General features: G+C 39.7%; 1 protein-coding gene across 1 annotated transcript in view; it reads left to right on the forward strand.

Annotated features, from left to right (window-relative positions):
- Positions 1-16956: 16956 nt before the first annotated feature.
- Positions 16957-22953, forward strand: part of LOC137274634 (uncharacterized) — a 37151-nt gene continuing 31154 nt past the window's right edge. Inside the window, exons 1-2 of the mRNA XM_067807937.1 lie at positions 16957-17042; positions 17610-17646. Of these exons, the coding sequence (XP_067664038.1) occupies positions 17610-17646 (37 nt within the window). The 5' untranslated portion in view covers positions 16957-17042. The remainder of the gene's footprint in view (positions 17043-17609; positions 17647-22953) is intronic.

Here is a 22953-nt window from a genome sequence, read left to right on the forward strand (position 1 = left end):
GAGCAATATATTTGCATCAGGTTTACACAAACAAATAATTTGAGAAAAAAAAACAGTATTTTTCCAAAAAATAAAAAAAGGACGTAGCTTATGTTACAAACTGTTTTACAGGAATCAACGGCAACACTTTACACAAGAAAAAAGTTTTTTAAGAAGCTAAAACTCAATCATCCTCTAATATTTAACTAGTAACATTTAAAAAATTAACGCCATATGTAAACTCACAAACTAAAATAAACAATCAAGAGACTTAAAGATATCATACAAAATTATAAATCTCAGATAAAAACAACTATGTTTAAAAATGAAACTAACTAGACATTACACAAACAAATAATTTGAGAAAAAACAACAGTATTTTTCCAAAAAATATAAAAAAGGACGTAGCTTATGTTACAAACTGTTTTACAGGAATCAACGGCAACACTTTACACAAGAAAGAAGAAGTTATTTAAGAAGCTAAAACTCAATCATAACGCCATATGTGAACTCACAAACTAAAACAAACAATTAGCAATCAAGATACTTAAAGATATCATACAAAATTATAATTCTAAATGTAAAAACAACTATGTTACATTTTTTAAAATGAAACTAACTAGACTTGAACTAAAACGATGAAAAACTAAATCGTCTAGGAGCCTGTCTTGTCCTAGTGGGCCTCCTTGCCGGTGGATCAACAGTTAGTGAGGGAGGGGTGTTATCCATGATGGAGCAAGCTGCGGAAGGGGTTTGAGAGGAGGTAGCGGCGGAAGGGATCTGAATGGAGGTGGTAGCGGTAGGGATCTGAGTTGAGGTAGCGGCGGAAGGGGTTTGAGTGGAGGTAGCCGCTGAAGGTTTTGAGTGGCGGTAGCGGTAGGGATCTGAGTAGAGGTAGCGGCGGAAGGGGTTTGAGTGGAGGTAGCGACGGAAGGGGTTTGAGTGGAGGTAGCGGTAGGGATCTGAGTAGAAGTAGCGGCGGAAGGGGTTTGAGTGGAGGTAGCCGCGGAAGGGGTTTGAGAGGTGGTAGCGGTAGGGATCTGAGTAGAGGTAGCGGCGGAAGGGATCTGAGTGGAGGTAGTGGCGGAAGGGGTTTGAGTGGAGGTAGCCGCGGAAGGGGTTTGAGTGGCGGTAGCGGCGGAAGGGATCTGAGTGGAGGTAGCGGAATGTGATGATGTAGGGGTAAAGAAATATTTATCTATAGCAAGATCGAAGAGGGGTAAGACCTGAGAAGAAGGGGTCGGGCTCAGAGTAGAGCATTCGGAGACCATATGTGAAGGAGTCTGGTGTACGATAGCAGAAGTAATCGAGGTTGAGGTGACTGAGGGGATGGTAGTGGGATGAGATTGTGGAGGGTTTACATGCGTAGTGTCCTTAGAAAGTGTCGGGAGGGGTGTAACTGAAGGTGGGCTGGAGACAATCGTGATAGGGACGGGGATTGAGATGGAGGAATCTGGCAGAGGTTGGGGGATGGGAACAGAGGGGGAGATGGGGTGTGCCTGAGAGACGTGGGTTGAAACAGCGGATGAAGGGGGGTTTTCCTGAGGAACCAAGTCCAAAAGGGGCGTTGTTTGGGTAGAAATAGACTTCGTGAATGCAAAAGCCATGGGGTTGGAGACGGAAAGAATAGGGCGAATGGACTGTGGGATAGGAGGTGAGATAGGGGGTGGGATTGGAGCGAACTCAGCTGGTGTTTCATAAAGATGGGGTTGTCCTCGACGACAGCGTCTGAGTATTGCCTTCCTAAAGCGGAAGACAACACCAGACGCTATCCCAACAACTCCACACACCACTAACGAGATAATCCCATCTACCAGAGACTCTACCTCTGAAACGAAAAAAAGAAGTGGTGCACAGAGCGGTGGAGAGAGAGACACCACAACAATGGATGTATTGTTAGATGTTTAAACAATACTCTCTGTTGTATCTCGATACACAGGGCTTTTTAATTCGATTTGTGTTCTACTAGTTCTATTGCGTTTATTAATTTTAAACTTTGTATGGAAGATAATGATTGTAGCAATAAGAACTATGGTAACTAAAGGTGTTAGAATACCTGATAAAAGCCCAGAGTAGTCACCACTATCATCATCACCAACATCATCATGATGATCATCATGCTTTTCGTAATCACTAGAGCTGACTGAAAAGGATTATACGAAGCAGTAGCAATAATAGTGGTTACATTTCTAGCAGTCGTATGCGGTTTTGTAGCAGTAGTAGTGGTAGCGAGGGTAGTAGTAGTAGCAGGAGTAGAAGTTGTGCGAGTGGTAGCGAGGGTAGCTGCAGCAGGGGTAGAAGTTGTGCGAGTGGTAGCAGGGGTAGAAGTTGTGCGAGTGGTAGCGAGGGTAGTGGTAGCAGGGGTAGAAGTTGTGCGAGTGGTAGCGAAGGTAGTAGTAGCAGGGGTAGAAGTGCGAGGGTAGTAGTAGTAGCAGGGGTAGAAGTTGTGCGAGTGGTAGCGAGGGTAGTTGCAGCAGGGGTAGAAGTGGTGAGAGTGACAGAAATAATAGAAAGAGAAGGTTTTGTTGTAGTGGGGGTCCTAGCTTTAGAATATGTAGAAGTTGTAGTAATTGTAGGAGTAGGCGTAACGTCCGTTTGTTGTTTTGTAGTAGTTGTCGTTGTTGTTGACGTTCTCGTTGTAGTATTGCTGATGACTGTGAATGTAAATAAAATTTTCGATATCCAATGTGTTAAAATGAAGATTACCATTTTAGTATTCTTCGTCAATACTCATAATGCTCAGCTCCAAGCTAGGAAGCAACAACTCCCACCTTTTAACATCTTTTGACATGACACTGGGGAGATTCGAACCCGGGATGAAACAAAAAATATACATTCATTGAAAATTACCTTCGCATGAGTTCTTGTTCACGAGGACCCCCTGCACGTCACCCTGCAGGTCTTCACATCTAACCGCCTCCCCATAGATGTTCTGAAATAATGTAGGATCGCAACTAAATTTTCAACTCAAAACATATACAGTTCTATCAACCCACTCTCATTGATATCGACCCATCTGGAGTTGTCACTCACTGCATTAACAGTCAGCACATGTAACTTGTATTTGACACTGTTATTAATAACACTATGTTAAATTTACCCTGATATCAGTATTTCTTTTTGAGAATGTTTTAAGCAGTCTGTCTGACAATTTGGAATTTAGAAGCAAGTACTTTTTGAGAAGGTCGAGGTTTCAAATTTCAGTTTCAAGTTCTTTTATAAATTGCACTTTATGTTCTAGTGTTAGTTCCAAACGAGCACGCTTAGGTATTTTTTATCATGCAGACCAGGTGAGAACATGAAGAGAATGTCCATTGACAGTGCATACAAGTTATTTTTTTAGGAATTGTTTCTTATCATGGTGAATTAAAAACAAACACTTACTTTCAGTCGCGGGAACAGGTCGAGCAATTTTTCAAGTCTATCCCGTTTACCCTTCAGTACAATGATTGTCACATCTTTGTGGGGGGGCACCTTGTAAGTATGTGTAGATACCTCCACCAGGAACACATACAATTTGCAAACGCGTTGTTTTACAAAGTCCCTTATGATTTAAGGGGGTGGCATATGTCCCAAGAACAAGAAGGGTAATAATGAGCAGCATCATATCTGTACGATCTCCGTGGATAGAATGAACAAAATCATTACAACATAATAGCAACCCGCCCCTCACACGCAATTCGTGCAATTCGTGGGAGAGACACCTTTGATCTTGTTGAAAAGTACAACTATTGTGTAACTTTGTTAGTGCTGTGAGTTCTATCACGTGAAATGACATTCTCGACCCATATACGCCTGGTTTCTATCCAGCAAGGATTCAAGTGTCACTGCATATTTAATTAAACGAGCGCAGGGAGTGAAAGACATTGACCTGTTGCCTACTCGCACAAATATTTTTAATCATAACGATTGTTTATCATTGCAATGATTTGTAATTTAGACAGGAGTGGTTATGCTTTATCTAATAATAACAACAAAAGCCCACGTAGCTTGGATGAGTACAATGTTTGTATTGCAATATGAAAAAAAACATACTTACATTAGTTCAGATGGTGAAATTTCGCATCAAACTCCTTGATGCTTTGTGCAGTAGCTATCTCCGCTTCTGCCCTTATGATGTGGTGCACAATTTCTTTTATTTCGCACAGCTCCAGGATATGTGACACTAAGCAACTGTTTCTTTGGATGGATAAAGTTTTCTGAAATCGATCAAATGAGAATAACGTTCCGTCCATGAAAATAGTCAAGTTTGGACACATTGACATATGTGTCAAATATCGTTCATACACATCTAGTTCTTCTAAAAAGCAACACAAAATGTTTTTCAACCCTGCACAAACGGTGAAACTTAGATTGATGTCACTCCGAGGATCGTTGTCTCCTATTCTTATTCCGAATTGAGTTTTGTCCTCGTTTAAGATAATCAGAAAACCCATTTCATGAGAAAGTTTTAAAATATCTGACAAGGTATGTTCTGAAAATAGGATTTAATACTATTTTACCATCAATACAAGTTTAATATTCCCACGCTATACTTCAAGTACGTTGACACTTCTCACGTGTAAAATATGCTTGACTCTATAGAATTTGAATTCAATTATCTAGTAATTCCGCAGGGCTGTGACATCCCTAAGATGACAGGTGTTTATGGGCGATTTTCTCAATTTGTTGAGATCGGTTTTTATTTGATTCCCATGACATCAGGTGCAACTTTTTGAAAGCATATTGATGCCGATGTTAAACCAAAATGAAACTAAATTTGTATATCCATTGTACGGAAACCAAAGATAAAATTTTGAAAAGGGACATTTCATTTATACATGTCACGTCAGTAAAAGTACTTGCACCTGTGTAACCCACGGGAGGGTGTTACAGACACGAGTTTTTTGTGGGTACTGAAACTGTACGTAAATAAAAAGTAATGTCCAGGAGAGGTTCAGCTTGTCATCTGACGCATTTTAAAGTTTATTCAAATACTTCATTATCATAAAATGTACTCGGGATGTTCTGAAACATCTCTTTTTCTGTTTACATAAACTTTGTGTTAAGAAGTTGCGTGTGTTTTAAAAAAAAAATCAATGTAGAAAGGTAAAGAAGTTCTCCACATTACCCACGGGTTGTGACAAAGCTAACATTATGGATGTGTGCAAATGGGTGAGGGCTGTTCCGAGACAGGGTTTCTTTGGAACCCACAAATCATGTGTAAATAAAATTGCACCCGGGAAAAGTTCAAGTTTTGAATGCTTTCGATTTCTTTTTGAAATACATCATGTTTATAAAATGTTCTCGTTCAATGGATGTCCTTTTATACCAAACAAACTGATTCAACTTTAATTTCAGGTGAACAGACACTTGCTAACACGCACCTGTGTAAATATCAAATATCAAAGTTCAATCCTTAATTATGTACAACTATGACTTAAACAATGACAATGTACTCCAAAGACGCTTCTGTTTAATCGGGTAAATCAAACTTGCTGATCGAAAACAGGACAATGGACATCACGCATCAATTTATTCAACTGTTTTTGAATCAAACATATTTTGAAATGTTGATTTTGGAAAAGATATAAATTACTACCTGGTTTGTATTTCAATGTGAAAATGCTAGGTAAACAAATGTCACACGAGGTATGTTCAGAAATATTAAAAACCATCTTGAATTGGTTATGTTTAAAAGCTGAATTTGAAACAATCACTCGAACGCACATGTCAAGCTTAAAGCGGGAGAGGTAGTACCTTACCTCTCTCACGCTGTTGCGTTTTTCGACGAGTTCAACAGAAAGGTCGGGAAAATTTTACACTTATACCATCGATTGGAATGATATTATTCCTCATTCGTGTCAATTATACCATAATGGGTAATTTATACAAAACCATAGTCCATTTTCAGGTACTACGTTTCATATGGATAATTTGAAAACCCCGCGGACGTGTCATGTTTGTTAAAAGAAATAGCACCTCACGCACCCCTTGTCTTGTTTATAACTTCACCAGGCAACACTTTTAAAACTAGCGCCGTGGTGTTTTAATAGAACATGTATGTGTTCAGTGGGGTGTAATGTATTTCTCTTGCTATGTTTCACTATATTCCAGTGACGATATTCTTTAGATCCTGTCATATGTCCACAAAGCCAAATAGTTCAGTTGCCGTGTGGCGATGTAAAAGCAGTGAGGCTCTCCACCACTAAAGTCAACATTCGAAGTTTAGTATTTTACTCAACATTTGTTTAGGGCTGCTATAAGTTGGTTTAGTCATAAAAATAACATTTTATTGCATCATCAAGGAAGGAATAAATGATTTTCCGTTCTCCAGACAACGTGACGTAAACATTCTCGGTTTCATGTCAGTCAAATTTCATCTCCCTCTATCTCCCATTGAGAAAGTAGTAAGGGTCTCCACCACTAAATTCGACATTCGAAATAAAATATTTTACTCAACATGAAAGGTATGTAGACGATTCATGATGTTGACGCTGTTAACAACGATGAAAATACAACACAAAAAGATGTTTCCTTTTCTTAAATTGTATTTTATTTTCCCCATTTGACAAAGTACAATGTACAATTTTAGTTGTATCTAAAAGCTATATGACATTCTAAAATGTTTCCAATTTTCTAAACTTAGTCTCGCCAGGAACTCCAAGACCTGGTTTGCTCTTCACGTGCAACTTTTTACGCGCAGCTTTTCCACTGTTAATCGTTCTACTATGTCTATCGGTCCTTCTTGTAACCAGCTGTTTTGGTGTGCCTAGACTGCGCAACACTTTGCGAAATTCAACCAGTCCAACAGGTCGCTTTGACTTGGCTGGATTGAGAACCATGAATCGAATCAGTTTCACGAGGCTTGAGTGTTTCACCCATTGTCCATCTATCGACATGAATTCCATATCTTCGTTCACTGTCAGGGCATTGGACTCAATTTTCTGTTTGAGAAATATCCACAATCTCATTAACCTTCCCATGGTTTTGGCCGAAGCAATGTCTCTCAAGAGTTGTTCCGGAACGTGAAGCAGAAAGTCATTTTTGCTACTGATGTCTCTACTTGATTTCTTCGCTGCGTCGTCATTTGGGGACATGTCGTCATTCTGTGTCTTCTCGTTCTTCATCTCTGTCGCTGTAGATGGAGCTGACGATGCTTTCGTCGTCATCTGTGTCTGAGTCTGTATCGACGGTAGTGTCTGTCTTCTCCTTCGACGAGGAGTCTCGATCCGCCATCAACCTCTGGTATGTCTCTCTGGACAGCAGAATCATAGGTTTGCTCATGATTGCTTATGTTGTCTCTCTCCAACAATGCTCTAACACAGGAACGAAGTACGTTATGATATACGAGTAACAGTCTACGTTTTTCACGAGTTCCCACCTTCTTGCTTCCTAACGTTCGAATGAGATTCTTGTGTCTTTGCAATCGTGTTTTGTCAGCATCAGAAAGCGGGATGTTTCCTCTCAGAATGTTGTATATCAAGGTGATAATCGCTCTGAATTGTTCGGTCGATAGATGACTCAGCAAGGCCTTTCTTTGTTTGGTGTTCACTTCTTCTAGCGAATAGAGAAATGTCCTCTGCTTCTTCAGGAGGTCTGCCATGTATGTTTGGATTGATGAAAATCAATAGGCCTGAATGGTCACAAATGAATTTTTTTTTTTTTTTTTTTACGTGCAATGATAAAGTGCTCAGCACTTCCCCAGCGGTCTGGTATGTCAATGCCTCTGCTTCTTATAAGACCCTTGAGGTTGTCGATGATCTGCGTCTTGCTGGCGTACCAGGTTGCACACCGAAGCAATGTCACTTCTGCTTCTCCGGGTGGGTTAGCTACTACGATTCAAGAATATTGCTTCTTATCCATCGCATGACCAGCGCACAAATGATTGCCATCGGAGCAAGTGTACTGTTTAAAAACTATTTAGGCAGGTACACAGTGCAATTATTGTTGTCCCCCGGAAATATATTCGTGCGCAGACGTCCGTTACGTTCGTCGCCATGCGGAGATGCATCCACAACGAGATAGCCATACTTTCGCTCGGCTACTGCATCTCGAAAAGCCTCCGCGAAATATTTCGCCTGTCCCGGAAATATCTGTGATACCAAAATTTTGTATTCGTGAGCCGACCTGGGGTTTGACATCAGAACAAAATAGTGCGTGTTCAGGGAAATGGTGCGGTTGCATTCACCTTTGGGGAAGGCCGACTGTTGAATGTTGATCACCGAAATCCCCAGATGATGAGAAAGCGTGGTGTAAAGATTTAAAAACAATGGATTCTTGCACACTTCCTGCATGTAATCGTCCAGTACCAGCAAGCATCTGTTGTCAGACTCCACAGCGTAAGATTTCAGTTCCTCCTCCGTTGGAAGCGCATCTTGAAATCGAATGTTGGGGACGTTTTTTACCAAGTCCCCATACACTTCCGGTTGGTACACGGCATAGCAGAAGATGATTAGTTTCGGTGGCGGTTCGAACATGTTTTCAGCCTCCTTCAACAGCCTGGCTGTCCAGAACGTCTTTCCCGAAGACGAACCGCCAAGTATGGAGATGGTGGTAGGCGTTTTAAAAGGTAACAGACAATTATTGCTCTCGGCCATTACGTGTTGTTTACTCTCTGGGAGTTTGTCTCTAACACTGATGTCGACATTCAACAGCGGTTGAATTTATACCTTCAGAAGACAACGATGTACAACCCCATTACTCCCAGTGATAAATGAAAGCAGATACTATGAGAGTATTAATATTTCAAGTCAGAACATCAAATCTTGTCTTCCGATTTCACAAATTTTGTTTCCACTCTTTAAAATTTGTTTAAACCAAAATCACACAAACAGTTTACTACATTTTTTTTTGTTTCTTGGTTCCTCTTGTATGCATGTTGTTTCAATGATCACGCTAAAACGCCCATTAGCGGTCTCCTTTGTCCTGTCTTGTGAGTTATCTCCCTTAGACCATCACATGTGTTAGCGAAAGCGGCGGACATTGAAGTTGAATCATCATAAGAAGAAGAAGAGAATGGGCCAGTGTTTGGGGAGACGTCGGGAAGACAGGGAGAGAATGGAGGAACGTATACAGAGATGCGAGGACAGGCATGACGCTCTCTCGCGAGATGTCAGAAGCATCTTGAACCAACTCGAGTGTAGTTATGAATCGCGCATGAGGCAAGTCGAAAGCCACATTCGTCTGCTCATGGCGCGGCCACGTCCCCTTCCACCCAGGATCGATGGTGTGATGCGGTATCCCGCCACCCCAACCTTGTTGGCCCCTCCCCCCTCCCCAGTTTCATCTTCAGACGAGGACTACGTCCCCATGAATTGATAAAAAAAATAAATAAATAAAAAAAAAAAAAAAACAAACAAAAAAAAAAAAAAAAAACAAAAAAAAAAAAAACACTCCTCCGTCATGTGCTCGGGTTCGTATTAAATATTGATTCCAACCACCAAGTTGGGTGATTAATTTCAATTTAAGGAGAGACAGAAAAGAAAAAAAAATTGTTATCCAAAAAATAAAAATCTAATACCAAAATTTAAAAATTGCACGTCAATTGAAAATGTTCACCAAACTTCAATGGATCATTATTCCAGTTTTTAAAAAATAGTAGACAGAAAAAAAAAATTGCTGTCAAGAAATAAAACTTGTTTTCCAAATTCACAATTTTGTTTTCATTTTTCAAAATTTGTTTTCATTCTTCAAAACTTTGTTACACTAAGTTGAATTGATCATAATCCATTTTTAAAAAACTGTAAACAGAAAAAAAAAAAAAATTGTTGTCAAGAAATAAAACTTGTTTTCCAAATTTACAAATTTGTTTTTCATTTTCAAAATTTGTTTTCATTCTTCAAAATTTGTAAAACAAAAAACAAACAAAAAGGAGTTGTCTTAATTAGTTTTAATTACTTGTAAAAAGAAAATTACAAAGAACAACCATCACTATCTATAAAGTTGTGAAACACAAAACACCATCTGATGTGCCCCCATCAACAAGATGGAATTTTAAAAAGGCTGATTGGCCTTTATATGAAACGCTGTGTGCTGCGAAGCTTCAACCTGAATATTTTATTACTGTTCCTGACGCTATCAAATGCTTTTCTGATGAACTGAAATCTATAGCTGATGAATGTATACCAAAGTCCTCTGCAGTTCCACATATTCGAAAACCATGGTTCAGCGATGAATGCAAACAAGCTAGGAAGGCAAGGAAAAAAGCAGAACATTATTTCCGTCGCCATCCTATGGTGCATAATTTAAATAAATTTAAGATTTTAAATGCTAAAGCACGGCGTACTTTTAAACAGAACAAACGCCAATCTTGGCAAAATTATGTATCTACAATAAATTCTCGGACACCTATGTCCAAGGTATGGAACATGATCCAGAAAATTAAAGGTAAAGGTACTAAATCTACTGTCCATCATCTTAAACATGGAGATCAGTTACTTACTGATAAAAAAGATATCGCAAATAAACTGGGCGAAACTCTCGCTAAACATTCTTCCTCTTCTAATTATTTACCTAAATTTCAGCAATATCAAAAACAACAAGAAAAGAAAACTATTAATTTCAATTCTGATAATGGGGAAGATTATAATGAAACTTTTTCTATTCATGAGCTCCATACTGCACTTGATCAAGCTCATGACACTGCTACAGGAGCTGATAACATTCATTATCAACTCCTGAAGCACTTACCAGAATCCTGCCTAGAAACTCTCCTATATATTTTTGATGATATTTGGACATCGGGTAACTTTCCTCCTTCATGGCGTGACGCCATAGTAGTACCAATACCTAAACCTGGACGTGATCATACGGATCCGTCCAATTATCGTCCGATTTCATTAACAAGCTGTGTTTGCAAGACCATGGAACGCATGATAAATAATCGACTTGTTTGGTACTTGGAAACTAATAACCTTATCACAAATATACAATGTGGTTTCCGCAAAAACAGAAGTACTGTCGATCACTTAGTGCGTTTAGAATCATTTGTAAAAAACGCACTGATTAACAAACAACATGCTGTGTCTATCTTTTTTGATCTTGAAAAAGCATATGACACTACTTGGAAATATGGCATTTTACGAGATTTACATGACTTCGGGTTGCGAGGTCGTTTGCCTGAATTTATTGCCAACTTTTTAAATAACAGACAATTCCAGGTCCGCGTGGGCTCTACCCTGTCTGATCATTACAATCAGGATCAGGGAGTTCCACAGGGCAGTATTTTGTCAGTCACACTTTTTAGTATAAAGATAAACAGTTTATCAAAAGTTTTAAATGATTCAATTGGTGGATCGTTATTTGTGGATGATTTTAATATTTCTTGTCGTGGTAAAAATATGAATACCATTGAACGACAACTACAGTTGTGTTTAAACAAGATTGATAAATGGTGTTTAGAAAACGGCTTTAAATTTTCTAAATCGAAAACTAATTGTATACATTTTTGTCGTAAATATAAACCACATAAAGACCCTGAACTATCTCTAGATGGCACACCAATTAAAGTTGTGAAGGAAGCTAAGTTCTTGGGTCTCATTTTTGACTCACACTTAACGTTTTTACCGCATATTAAATCACTTAAAACTAAATGCCTGAAAGCACTTGACTTGTTGAAAGTGGTTTCAAATTCAAAATGGGGAGGGGATCAAGCTACCCTTCTCCATCTATATCGATCTCTCGTGCGTTCGAAACTCGATTATGGCTCCATTGTTTATGGTGGAGCCTGCAAAAGCAACTTAAAACTATTAGATTCAGTCCATCATCAAGGTCTAAGACTTTGTCTTGGCTCCTTTAGAACTTCACCTGTTGACAGCCTGTATGTCGAGGCTGACGAACCATCTCTTGAGCAGCGACGTATAAAATTAGCTTTACAGTATGTAACAAAACTATATTCAAATGAGTCTAACCCTGCATATAACTGTGTTTTCAATCCCCAGTATGAGGATTTATACAAAAAGAAATCTTCTCTTGTTCCGCCTCTTGGTTTAAGAATAAAACCACTTATTTCTGCTGCCAGTATTGAGCTGAAAAACATAGCTCCTTCCTGTCTTCTTTCTTCTCCTCCTTGGCAGTTGGTTAGGCCACAAGTTGACCTAACATTAACGACTTTTAAAAAATCAGAAACGAATGAATTACAATATAAACAAGAATATAATCAATTACAACATAAATATAGCAATTATAAATCCTTATTTACTGATGGGTCCAAGGATGGTGGCGCAGTGGCTTGTGCCACCGTCATTGGATCCAGAACAATATCATCTAGATTACCAGATAACAGTTCTATTTTTACAGCAGAAGCAAACGCCATATTAACGGCTCTTAAATATATTCAAAGACATCCTAGACATAAACAGTACATAATCTATTCCGACTCTCTTTCTTGCCTTCAGGCTATTAAACACCTATCATGTACACATCCACTTTTAATAGAAATTATAGAGTTATATAATGATCTTGCTACTGGCCAATGCGACATCGTCTTTTGGTGGTTACCAAGCCACGTTGGCATTTCTGGCAACAAAATGGCCGATCTTGCTGCTAAGGCAGCACTCAACAAATCTGTGACATCACTTCTGATTCCATACTCAGACTATAAAGCTACAATTAGATCTTATATCCGTGATCTAATGCAGAAGAAGTGGGACACCCAAGTGGGTGTTAATAAATTACATGAAATAAAACCTAATATCGGTACACCTACTTGGGTTGTCAGTCCAGATTTGAGGAGGTTGTTATGCGACGATGTCGCATTGGTCATACTAGATACACTCACGAACATATACTTACAGGTGAGGATCCTCCGTTTTGTATCCCTTGTGATGAAGGAATCACGGTCAAGCATATCTTGCTTGACTGTATTGATTTTGCCATCACAAGGGATCAGTATTTTAATTCACAAACTATGAAGGATCTTTTTAGCAATATTAGCCCTCATTTAATTATTGCATTTTTAAAGGAATTATATTTGCTAATTGAACTGTAAATAGATAAATATTTTAAAATTGGAAGATTAAATTATTAACTCAAATCGTTAGTGGCAGTACCCTCAAAGGGGGTTGAAGTACCGTAAAATAATTAAAGTAAGTAAGTAAGTAAATTTAAGATTTCCATCTTTTTAATCGTAGAATAAGTGTGTTTTTACTTTATGGCTAGATTTGTCTAAATTGCTAACAGCTGAGGGGATGATGTAAATCTAACTTGGGTCCATGCAGGAAGCAAATGTACTCTAAATCCAACTTGGGTTCATGCAGGAAGCAAATGTACTGTAAGTCCCCATGGTCCCTAGTATGGCGATCTACCTTCAGTTGTTGGGAACCTATAGCTCATTTTTATATTGTACTGTCCTCTATAGATGCATTGTTTCAGGTCTATTCACTAGTTTTACATTCTACTCTGTGATATTCTAGTTAGTTTTACTGTCCTTCGTCGACAGGGTTTTACAATGTATGTGCTATTAATTCATTTGTATTATCATAATTACTCGTTCACGTCACGATATGGCTGCAATATTGCCGATGTGACGTTAAATATTAACTCACTCACTACTTCTCTTCTCTCACCTACTCCCTCCCTTGATACAGAGCTTTCCCGTTTACAATCCCCACTCCTGCCATCCCCTCACCGGATTCCTTCTTTCCCTTCTCTGCTAGAGGGTATTGTTACGCCCACCTCCTCCTGTCGCCCTGACCCAGTGTCGGACGTGTTAGTGTCTCCCCTCACTCACACACTCACCACCCAAGCGTATGTGTCTGCTCCAACTGACTCACTCACCATCCAAGGGTCTGTGTCTCCTCCAGCTGACTCACTCACCACCCAGTCTGTGTCTCCTCCACCTGACTCACTCACCATCCAAGCGGCTGTGAGTACTCCTGATACCTCACGCCCTGACCCACCGCCCTCCGAGATCGCCGCTTGTCGCCAGGAGCAAGCGCTGCTACATGCAGACGAAGACCCCGTCCCCGCTCATCAATTCCAATTTCCGACTCCACCGCCTGAGGATGGTCAAGTGCCGCCCGCGGGGAGAGCTCGGAGGACGCCCTCCAAACAAATTAAGTTTATAAATATGGATGATGTGTTTGTTGACACACTGTTAAAGCTAATAAGCTTCGCCTACATGTTTCACCATTCTCGGTGAAGAACTGTTTTATGGATATTGATTTCATGTGTTGCTCTGTATGGTTTAGTTAGAATTTTGTAGGTGTATCCTTAGGATTTGTATTGTGCCAGAAAATTAGCTTCGCTGAAGCTAATGTTTTTTGTGTATCATTCTGACACCATGTGTTTCTCAGTGAACACTGTGGTGAATAAAAATTTCCTATGTATCCATGTGTGTTTGTGTATTTCCAGGATAAGCAACCCAATCGGAGAGTGATGCCGTATTTCTTTCAATACAACCTGAAATATCGTCTTACAATGGTACAGGGGACTCAATGATTCCGGGTTGTATTGAGGGGAAATACGGTAGATTGCGGGCAGTGACCCTGTGTGTATTTGCGCTGAACATATTTGAACGTTGTACAATTATAACATGTACTACGCTCGTCTAGCTGTATCTTGTTTGCTTTGGATCCCCTACTGACACACACAGCAGGACAAAGAGCGTAGATTGTGAACGTGCACTCTTTCACAAGAGAAGATTCTCGACACAGCCACTTTAATATGTGGGTTATGTCAAGAGACTCTCGGGTGGTATATTTAAAACTATGTGCCGCTTGGCTTGGAGTACGAGTGTTATCATAATGTCTCTTGTATAGACGTTGGGTGTGGCTATGTCGGAAAAACCGTAATTATTCACTGTGCAAAACTTTTTCAATCGACTTTTTATGATATTTCAACTGTTTAGACTTCAGTACAAGACATATTGCGACAACAGAACTATTTCACAAGTGAAGATATGCTCTTATCAAAACAGCTGCGTTTAATCATAAATTAATATATAAAGGAAGATCACCGAAACCTATGAGTAATCTTAACTGTTCTGTAAGTCATATCTAGTTATATGTGATATCATCCATATCTTACTCCCATGATGAACATGAAGAAAACGAACAAAAAATACATTTGATAAAGTGTCAAATAGATTTATTCACATTAGACTTGAGAATATCATTGTCTGATTACATTGGAATCGAATTTCTTCGGAATGTCATCAACTGAGAGACCTTACTCCGGTAAGATGTCTTATCTGAAAGTAAGGAACATGCATGTGTAAGAGAATATACAGAATACTTTGGGTTTTTTTGGTGGATTGTATACAGGGATTAGTCATCTAGGAGTAGAGACAGGGTGCACCATCTTCGATCGCAATAGATATTCAACCCACTGTTGACACAAGGCGTGGTAACACCGGGGCTATTCAATTCAATTCCAGTACATTATTGACACAAGGTGTGTCGCAATAGCAATAGATATTCAACCCACTGTTGACACAAGGTGTGGGAACGAAGGTATATCTGTGATGCATTAACACCTGAGCTATTGAGTTCGATTTCAATACATTATTGACACAAGGCGTGGTACCTACGCTATATCTGCGACGCAATATACCAAGGACTATTGAATTCGATTTCAATACGTTATTGTTATTGACACAGAGTACGAGCTATTCAGTCTGAAGAGTTAATAACATCTAGGAGTGGCAGTGTTTAGAAACCTAATCAATTCCATTTCAATACATTAATGGCACAGGTGTGTCGGGAGTACAATTGGTATTCAACCCACTGTTGACACCAGGACAATACCCATTCAACCCACTGCTGACACCAGGACAATACCCATTCAACCCGCTGTTGATATATTCAATACAGGTGATACCCTGCTGATACAGGTGGATGAATACAATAGCCATACAATTCCAATTTCAATCGCTTATTGACACAGGTGGATTGAATACAATAGCCATACAATTCCAATTTCAATCGCTTATTGACACAGGTGGATGAATACAATAGCCATACAATTCCAATTTCAATCGCTTATTGACACAGGTGGATTGAATACAATAGCTGCTCAGGTCACTGTTGACATTAGAACAACGGTTATTCAATACACCGTTGACATTAGGACAATAGCCATTCAGTACACTGTTGACATTAGGACAATAGTCATTCAGTACACTGTTGACATTAGGACAATACCCATTCAATACACTGTTAACATTAGGACATTAGTGACGTCAGAGAGCCACGTGTGGGAGCCCCTGTGCCACCGATGTGGCTTTTTACTTATTAATATTTCCCTACTCGTGGCTAGCTTGAGGACATCTCGTCGCAGATCCTAACCGCGTGGCCAGCCTGACGACATTTCGTCGCAGATCCTAACTGCGTGGCTAGCTTGATGAAACTGTTGTGATGTACTTGTTGATACAATGTGTGTTCACCTATCTTAGTAGCACATCAGCATTAACTATACATGTAGTAAACATTAGAAGTCGCGGTTAGTAACATTTAAAGTTGCCTAAACAATTTGAATACATCATTGTGTAATGGTCTTTGGGATCATCATATCATTCAAACATAATGAAAGATCGAAATATGCTGAGACCAAGTAGAATAGAATTGTGAATAATGGCCTGTTTATTCATTGACACACTGATAAAATATCAATCACAAAGATACCAATGTCCCTAACGTATTGTGTCCAGTAAAGTATTTAGTATAACACTAATCGCTAGAATACCATTCAGTGCTGTCGTTTTAAAATGAGCAGTGTGTTCTTTCAGAATAATGATAATATTATATTTCAATACAGGAAACTAGCTGGGTTCCCCGGAGGGCTATCTGTGCCACTGGAAGCGACTGGCTGTTTCTATCAAAATGCACTTGACAATAAATAATACACAATCGACACCGCTGTATTTATGTCATCGTGCCAAGCTGCTAGGCTCATGAAATCTAAATGTCATTGATTGGTGTTTTAGAGCCAGTGATAGGACAGGGATTGTAAAGTAGATGTGTGATATTTATACGTTAGACTACCACTGGATAATTCAGGTGCCTGCAAATGGGTACGGCGTGTTGGTTTCGGAATTACGGCTTCTCCGATTTATGCAGACACCCCCATCCTTCTGTTAGACAGTAAGTATCGGTGGACGTCCAGCCTACATCAGTCCTGGGTGTTTACTGGGTGATAGACCAAACTGATGCGGGTAGATGATAACACTTTGGTACCCACGGATAGACGAAAGTCATGAAGATATTGGGTAGTTACCACATAAGTGAAACCCATGGGTAGACCAAAGTAAGTCAAGTTGTGGATAGTTAGCACTTTAGTGAAACCCACGAATTCACCAAAGTGATGTAGGTCGAGGATAGATACCTGTTGGTGAAACCAACGGATTGTCCAAAGTGACTTTGACCTTTCCGTCCTTGAGAAATCCAGACTGTGGTGAAAAACGTATCTGTTCCCCACTAACTAGTATCCACGGAAAGTATCTAGACCACAGGGATGTTGCATGTTTGTGGAGGAGATTTTGAGTGTTTTACTCGCTCAGGATAAGAATATGCATTCATTATGCTTTAATCATAGTGTTTTCTTCACGCGTCTCAGTTTTGGTTTGATCTGAAATAGTGTTAATGAATATACGTTATCAATGTTCATATTCAATGGACTGATATTAAACGAAACGTAATTTGTTCTTCCAGATGAAGATGCTCTGGTTCCATCTGTTGTTCCTGGCAGGTGAGTACCTGATCTATATTCCAAGTCATGTAATTCCAATGAGTACGTGAAGATTAATATGAATTTAAAAACACATTTAGTAAGATTATACTGCAGTACCACTATGTGTTTGGAAAGGACTGAAGACACATGAACACTTCTTGTGTCCTACGGGTGAAAGAAGGTCGATCAAGGCCGGACTTTAAACCTTATGGCACCTCCAATGTGAGTGGACCGTGTCAAGGGTGCTTTATTTTCGTGGGGTCAGTGTGATATACAAACTGGGAGAGGATAAGGGAAATCACAGGAATCTTTCACTGCCGCGCAAAGCATACTTTTCATCGGGCATATATGTTATTTTCACTGATGGTATCAGAACAGATTTGAACTCTGTCCTGATATAGTGTGGTCTCATTTCTCATAACCATATGACGTAATCTGATCTATCATGACGTATTACAATCTCACAGTATTAACAGTAATACAAAATGTACTATATTGCTGTTTTTCGAAGCAAGCACGTTCTAAATGTTTGAAAGTTACCGTTGTCAGTTCTGAGTATCCTTAACTAGTGATAAATATTCCCATGTTCATAACTTTAGATATGTCCTTTAGAACCGCAAACGAGTACCAATATTTAAAACTAGTCGCGTTTATAATAACAGTCTTACCCCTTAAATAGTTTCATTTTTATATATCTTAAACGTCCACTTTAATCCCTGAAAACCATGCATAGTTTTGCTCGAGCGTTGTCATTTTAAACATGCTTTAAAACATGTTGGTGATTCGAAAAGAAATTCCCACTAGAGTAATAAAGTATTAGCAGGCCTTTGTTTTTGTATACACGCATTGAAGACCTTTAAAAGACCACGTGCGTCAATATAACTTTGATGTCCAAGCGTAAAATAATTCCCACTGGGGTTAACTGTACCTTAAAGAGCCTCAGTAATAATTCCCCAAACAGTTGCTTAAGAATATTATCACAAACAAGCACTTAAAAGACATCAGCGAATAAATCCACCTCAGATGAACTCGGTAATTCCTTCATAGAAACCTGATTGCGTCTTGGGTTACTCGGGCGTCTGTCCAGTTCTATGCTTATTCCTTCATATGTAACGGACACATATACTTTTACACTGGAGTGCGGTCTGTGGTTGCGACAGCCTAAATGTAAATTTGTATGTGTGTCAGCAATCTTTCAGCTACACTACTGTGGTCTGTAAAACGTTTGTCTCTGCCAGGAACACAATCCGTGCTACTATCATGAACTATTCACAGTGTAGGAAAGATATAATTTGTCATTTACCACTTTGCTGTGTTTGTCTTACCACTATTTCAGTTTTATGTCAATTTATAATAAAATCTGGTCCAGGTATTTCAGTGATTGATGCCTTGAGCATCGAACTACGAAACTGGTATACACAGTTGTGCATCCCCGAATGTAACATCTCGTTAGTTGCCTCTTACAACAAGCATTTGCTGATGAAGAACAGTTCAAAGACACAAATATCCACTTGTGTAGTTGTCATTGATGTTAGACACTGGTATCGACTGACACCATGCCTCCAGTCCTGATTTACGTTTACTGTTACAGATACATTGTGCTGCGGAGTCCCAACGGTTTTGTAATCGATCACCATCATATGCATTTTTAACATAAACCGTTAAAAACAGCATACCACTAGCTAATGCCAGTTCTTATCAGAAAACATAATATGGAACATAGTACAGATGAAACATACATTGGAATACATTGCCACATTTTCCTTTGTAATCTGTTTCCTACTTGGCTTTTAACTTCATCATTTGTATTTCACCAATCTTGTTTGGTGTTCCGATGACACGTCAGGTTGCGTTGAAGTATACGATACAGGAAATTCCTGTTTATAACCCTATTCTGTCATGTTGTAATTTAACAGCGCCAAAATATTTTATTGTGACATATCTCTCAAAAGCCGATGTAATTGCGAGTATATAATGATCACTATCAAATCAGAATGAGTGGTGTTTGCATATCCTACACCACCACCAGGCCACAAGTCACATACACACGCAAAAAGGGTCAGTTGTAAGAAAGAAAACACTATCGTAAAAGACAGACACAGGGAATTGCATCGTTGATGACCGTCGTTGGCAGTTCATTGGACGAAGACCTATGATGTAATGACACATTCTGTGACAAGTTCTGTTGTCTTGCCTATGTAAGACAAAATATTCTTACTAACGAAACCATCAGCGGAAAAACGACTAAATATGATTTCTAAATTCAAAATATCTATTCCTGAACAATTTGATGCGTCGGTTTGCGTTGTAAAATGATTTACTGTGCCTGGGGTATACTTATGCAAAGATATATAACTTACAATTTAGGTCACAAGTGAGTGGTAAGCAGGTTATGATGCATTGTGCCTGTTCATTCGTCTGCTAATCGACACATACACATACACATTGCAGTGTTTTCTGCTATCAACAACTAAGTTGGCATGTGATCGATGGTCGTAATATAACGTTCACAGAAGAATTCCTTGATGGTCATGACCAGCATGTGAGAATGATGGAAACAGTATCTGAAAAAAGATATTCAGATTCGGTATTCGAATCCCGAATCCCGAATCCCAAATCCCTATTCCCGAATCCGTTTCTAACCTCATGTTCCTGATGTATTTAAGGTGTTTATCTGGGTTACAAGTTTAACCAGAAATCCAAGGATCCTCCATTCACTATGCATCTGCGTCCCTTTGTCGTTATAGAATCGAATGATCGTGGGTCACATCCTACAATCACAATAATTTGTAATCTTGGTATGATGCTCACAATATTGATCTCTGCATTGCCTTGTCCAGACTCGATTATATACAGTCCAACGCCATATACCTCCAATATTACTGAGTGTGTCGAACGTGTATAAACATACGTACATACTGCTAGTCTATATATCGTACATACATAATGTTTTGTGGACATAACTATTGTGTTGTTCAGTGATAATTTCACATAAAAACATACAGATGTAATAAACACAGCACATGCCATTACATGATATTCCTTGGGGTTTGCTACTGGCAGAAGGATGCTAGCAACGTTTTCTTTGCTTTACCAAGTTCAATATTTTTCTGACGTGCTGACGAAAGAAGCTTGGCTGGTTAATGCTCGTGACCTCGCAGTTTCGGTCTCGTTGTGCCTCAGTGACATGCACAGTTGCTCCTGCTCTCAGTCTTTGGTTTATCTGGACAAGACCGGACTCCTTATTATTGGATGAACTGCACGTTGTCTGCATAGACAAGGTTCCCAAGGCACGTTATCAACAGGCAATAAATGAAAGACCGAATATTTCATAATCACCTACATATATATTTGCTAGATATACATGCTAACGTGCTACCCAGGGGAAACGGTTGAGCATTCCTAAATATGTTGACGGCAAACAGAACTCTATTCAAGGTCAGCTATGGTGATGATACGTGCATTAGATGTGTAATTTTGAAAATTAATACCTGTACAGTTAGTGGAAAGTGTCCAGTCCCGCCCAGTGGAAGAAGTGAAGACATGACTCTTGTCGGTATGAATTGGCTTGGGTTACTACGTTCGGTCATTTGTCTGTCACTGTGGTCAGATATGGCGAGCTATTGGTATATGTAACTCCTGTACGTCTTTTAGCAATTGGTCGGGTAATGAATGTCCACTGCATCGTTGTTAGAAAATACAGGGAAACCAATGCAGGGAAGGATCGCTGCCGTATTGTGCGGACGAAGGTGGTGAGAATACATGGGAATACATATGAGAATCAAGGTGATGAGATACACGGGTGATACATGTACAGGAAGTGCTGGATCCACTTCTCGTCTTCCACTTTGATAATCATCATCTTGTATTGCTACACGATCTGCATTTATGGACAACAATGTTCGGTCACATTGTTCTCGGGTAGCGAGACACCTTTCACGGCCCCGCGATATGCTTTAGATGTATCAGCGAATGCTTCAGGCACCTACACCGCCGGCTGGTACAAGCACCTATACCGCCGGTTCGAAATCAGAAGCAGCTTTGTACCAATATGATGTAAAACAGATAATATGCTTGATAAACTTACTAATGACGCATATGTCACATCGTCCAAACTACTTTCAAAACGCAATTTTGAAACTGTCAAGAAACGTGTTTGGATTAAAATGTGTATTCACTTTCGCACGTGGAGATAGTACTGGAAGGATCGTTTGGTATGCTTTCGGTGACCTTTGTGCTGTTGCTTGGACTGAAGGTCATTTTCGATATGCCACGATAAGATGCAGCAACTGGAACAACGTTATCGGACATGTAGGCGCTCTAAGGTCGCAGATAATGTTTCACCGTCAATTCAAAATCAATCGCATCGTATTTCGTTTGGGTCAATACGGAGACATAGACAACCAGTTAGATCAAAAAGTGAAAGTACCGTGAGAGTGCCGGGGATGGGGGAAGTGACGTAAACAATAAACGTGAACTTCGAGTATGAATGTCGTATTGCGGGTTGATACACAATTCTACACGTCATCACCGATGATTACGTGGCCGACGTTGAATCAACTTTCAGGCATGCCATTAGAGTTAACTTGTTCAGTGAAGAATTTCGTTTTACGGTAATCGTGAGAGTGTGTTATGGTAATCGCGAGTGTGTGTGTGTGTGTGTGTGTGGTGGTGGTGGCGGTGGTGGTGGTGGTGGGGGGGGGGGGGGGGGGGGGCGCTGAGGAGGAAATAAAGGCTATCTATCTATCTGTCTGTCTGTCTGTCTGTCTGTCTATCTTGTAGAGAGTTCTCACGATGTACAAGTTGTCCAGCCTTAATTGTTTACAGGTGTGATATGAGTTGTGTTTAAGAAACTTCCGAAAACGAGAATGCCGGCTTTCTTATACGGTGGCGTAGTTGGGCCACAACTTTGTGGGTGTCACTATCTCGTGCGTAAGAGTTAGTAAGAACTTCGTGGGGCATACTATCTCTTACGTTGTACCTAATACATCATTTCTAAGGTTCGGATAATGGTTATTAAGTTGTAACATGGTTGTTTATGCAAGCCGTTAGTAGAAATGCAAGTCGGTGAATATTCATGACACGAACGCACTGTTAATATACAGTTTTATTAAATGTGTGTGTCACGTCAGGGTGACGTGGACCTTGATCTCATTGTAGTTATGTAGTTTCGGGAACTCACGCAGACACTCGCAGAGAGAGAGAAAGCGAGGGAGGGGAGGTTGAGAGGGAGGGAGGGAGAGAGAGAGAGAGGGTAAGGTTCTTATATGAAATTCTGGTCATACCAAGACCTCAGAGGTTTTTTTGCTCTCTGCATGTCTTTTG

This window comes from Haliotis asinina, chromosome 2 (genome assembly GCF_037392515.1).
Source record: "Haliotis asinina isolate JCU_RB_2024 chromosome 2, JCU_Hal_asi_v2, whole genome shotgun sequence".
Classification (NCBI taxonomy): domain Eukaryota; kingdom Metazoa; phylum Mollusca; class Gastropoda; order Lepetellida; family Haliotidae; genus Haliotis; species Haliotis asinina.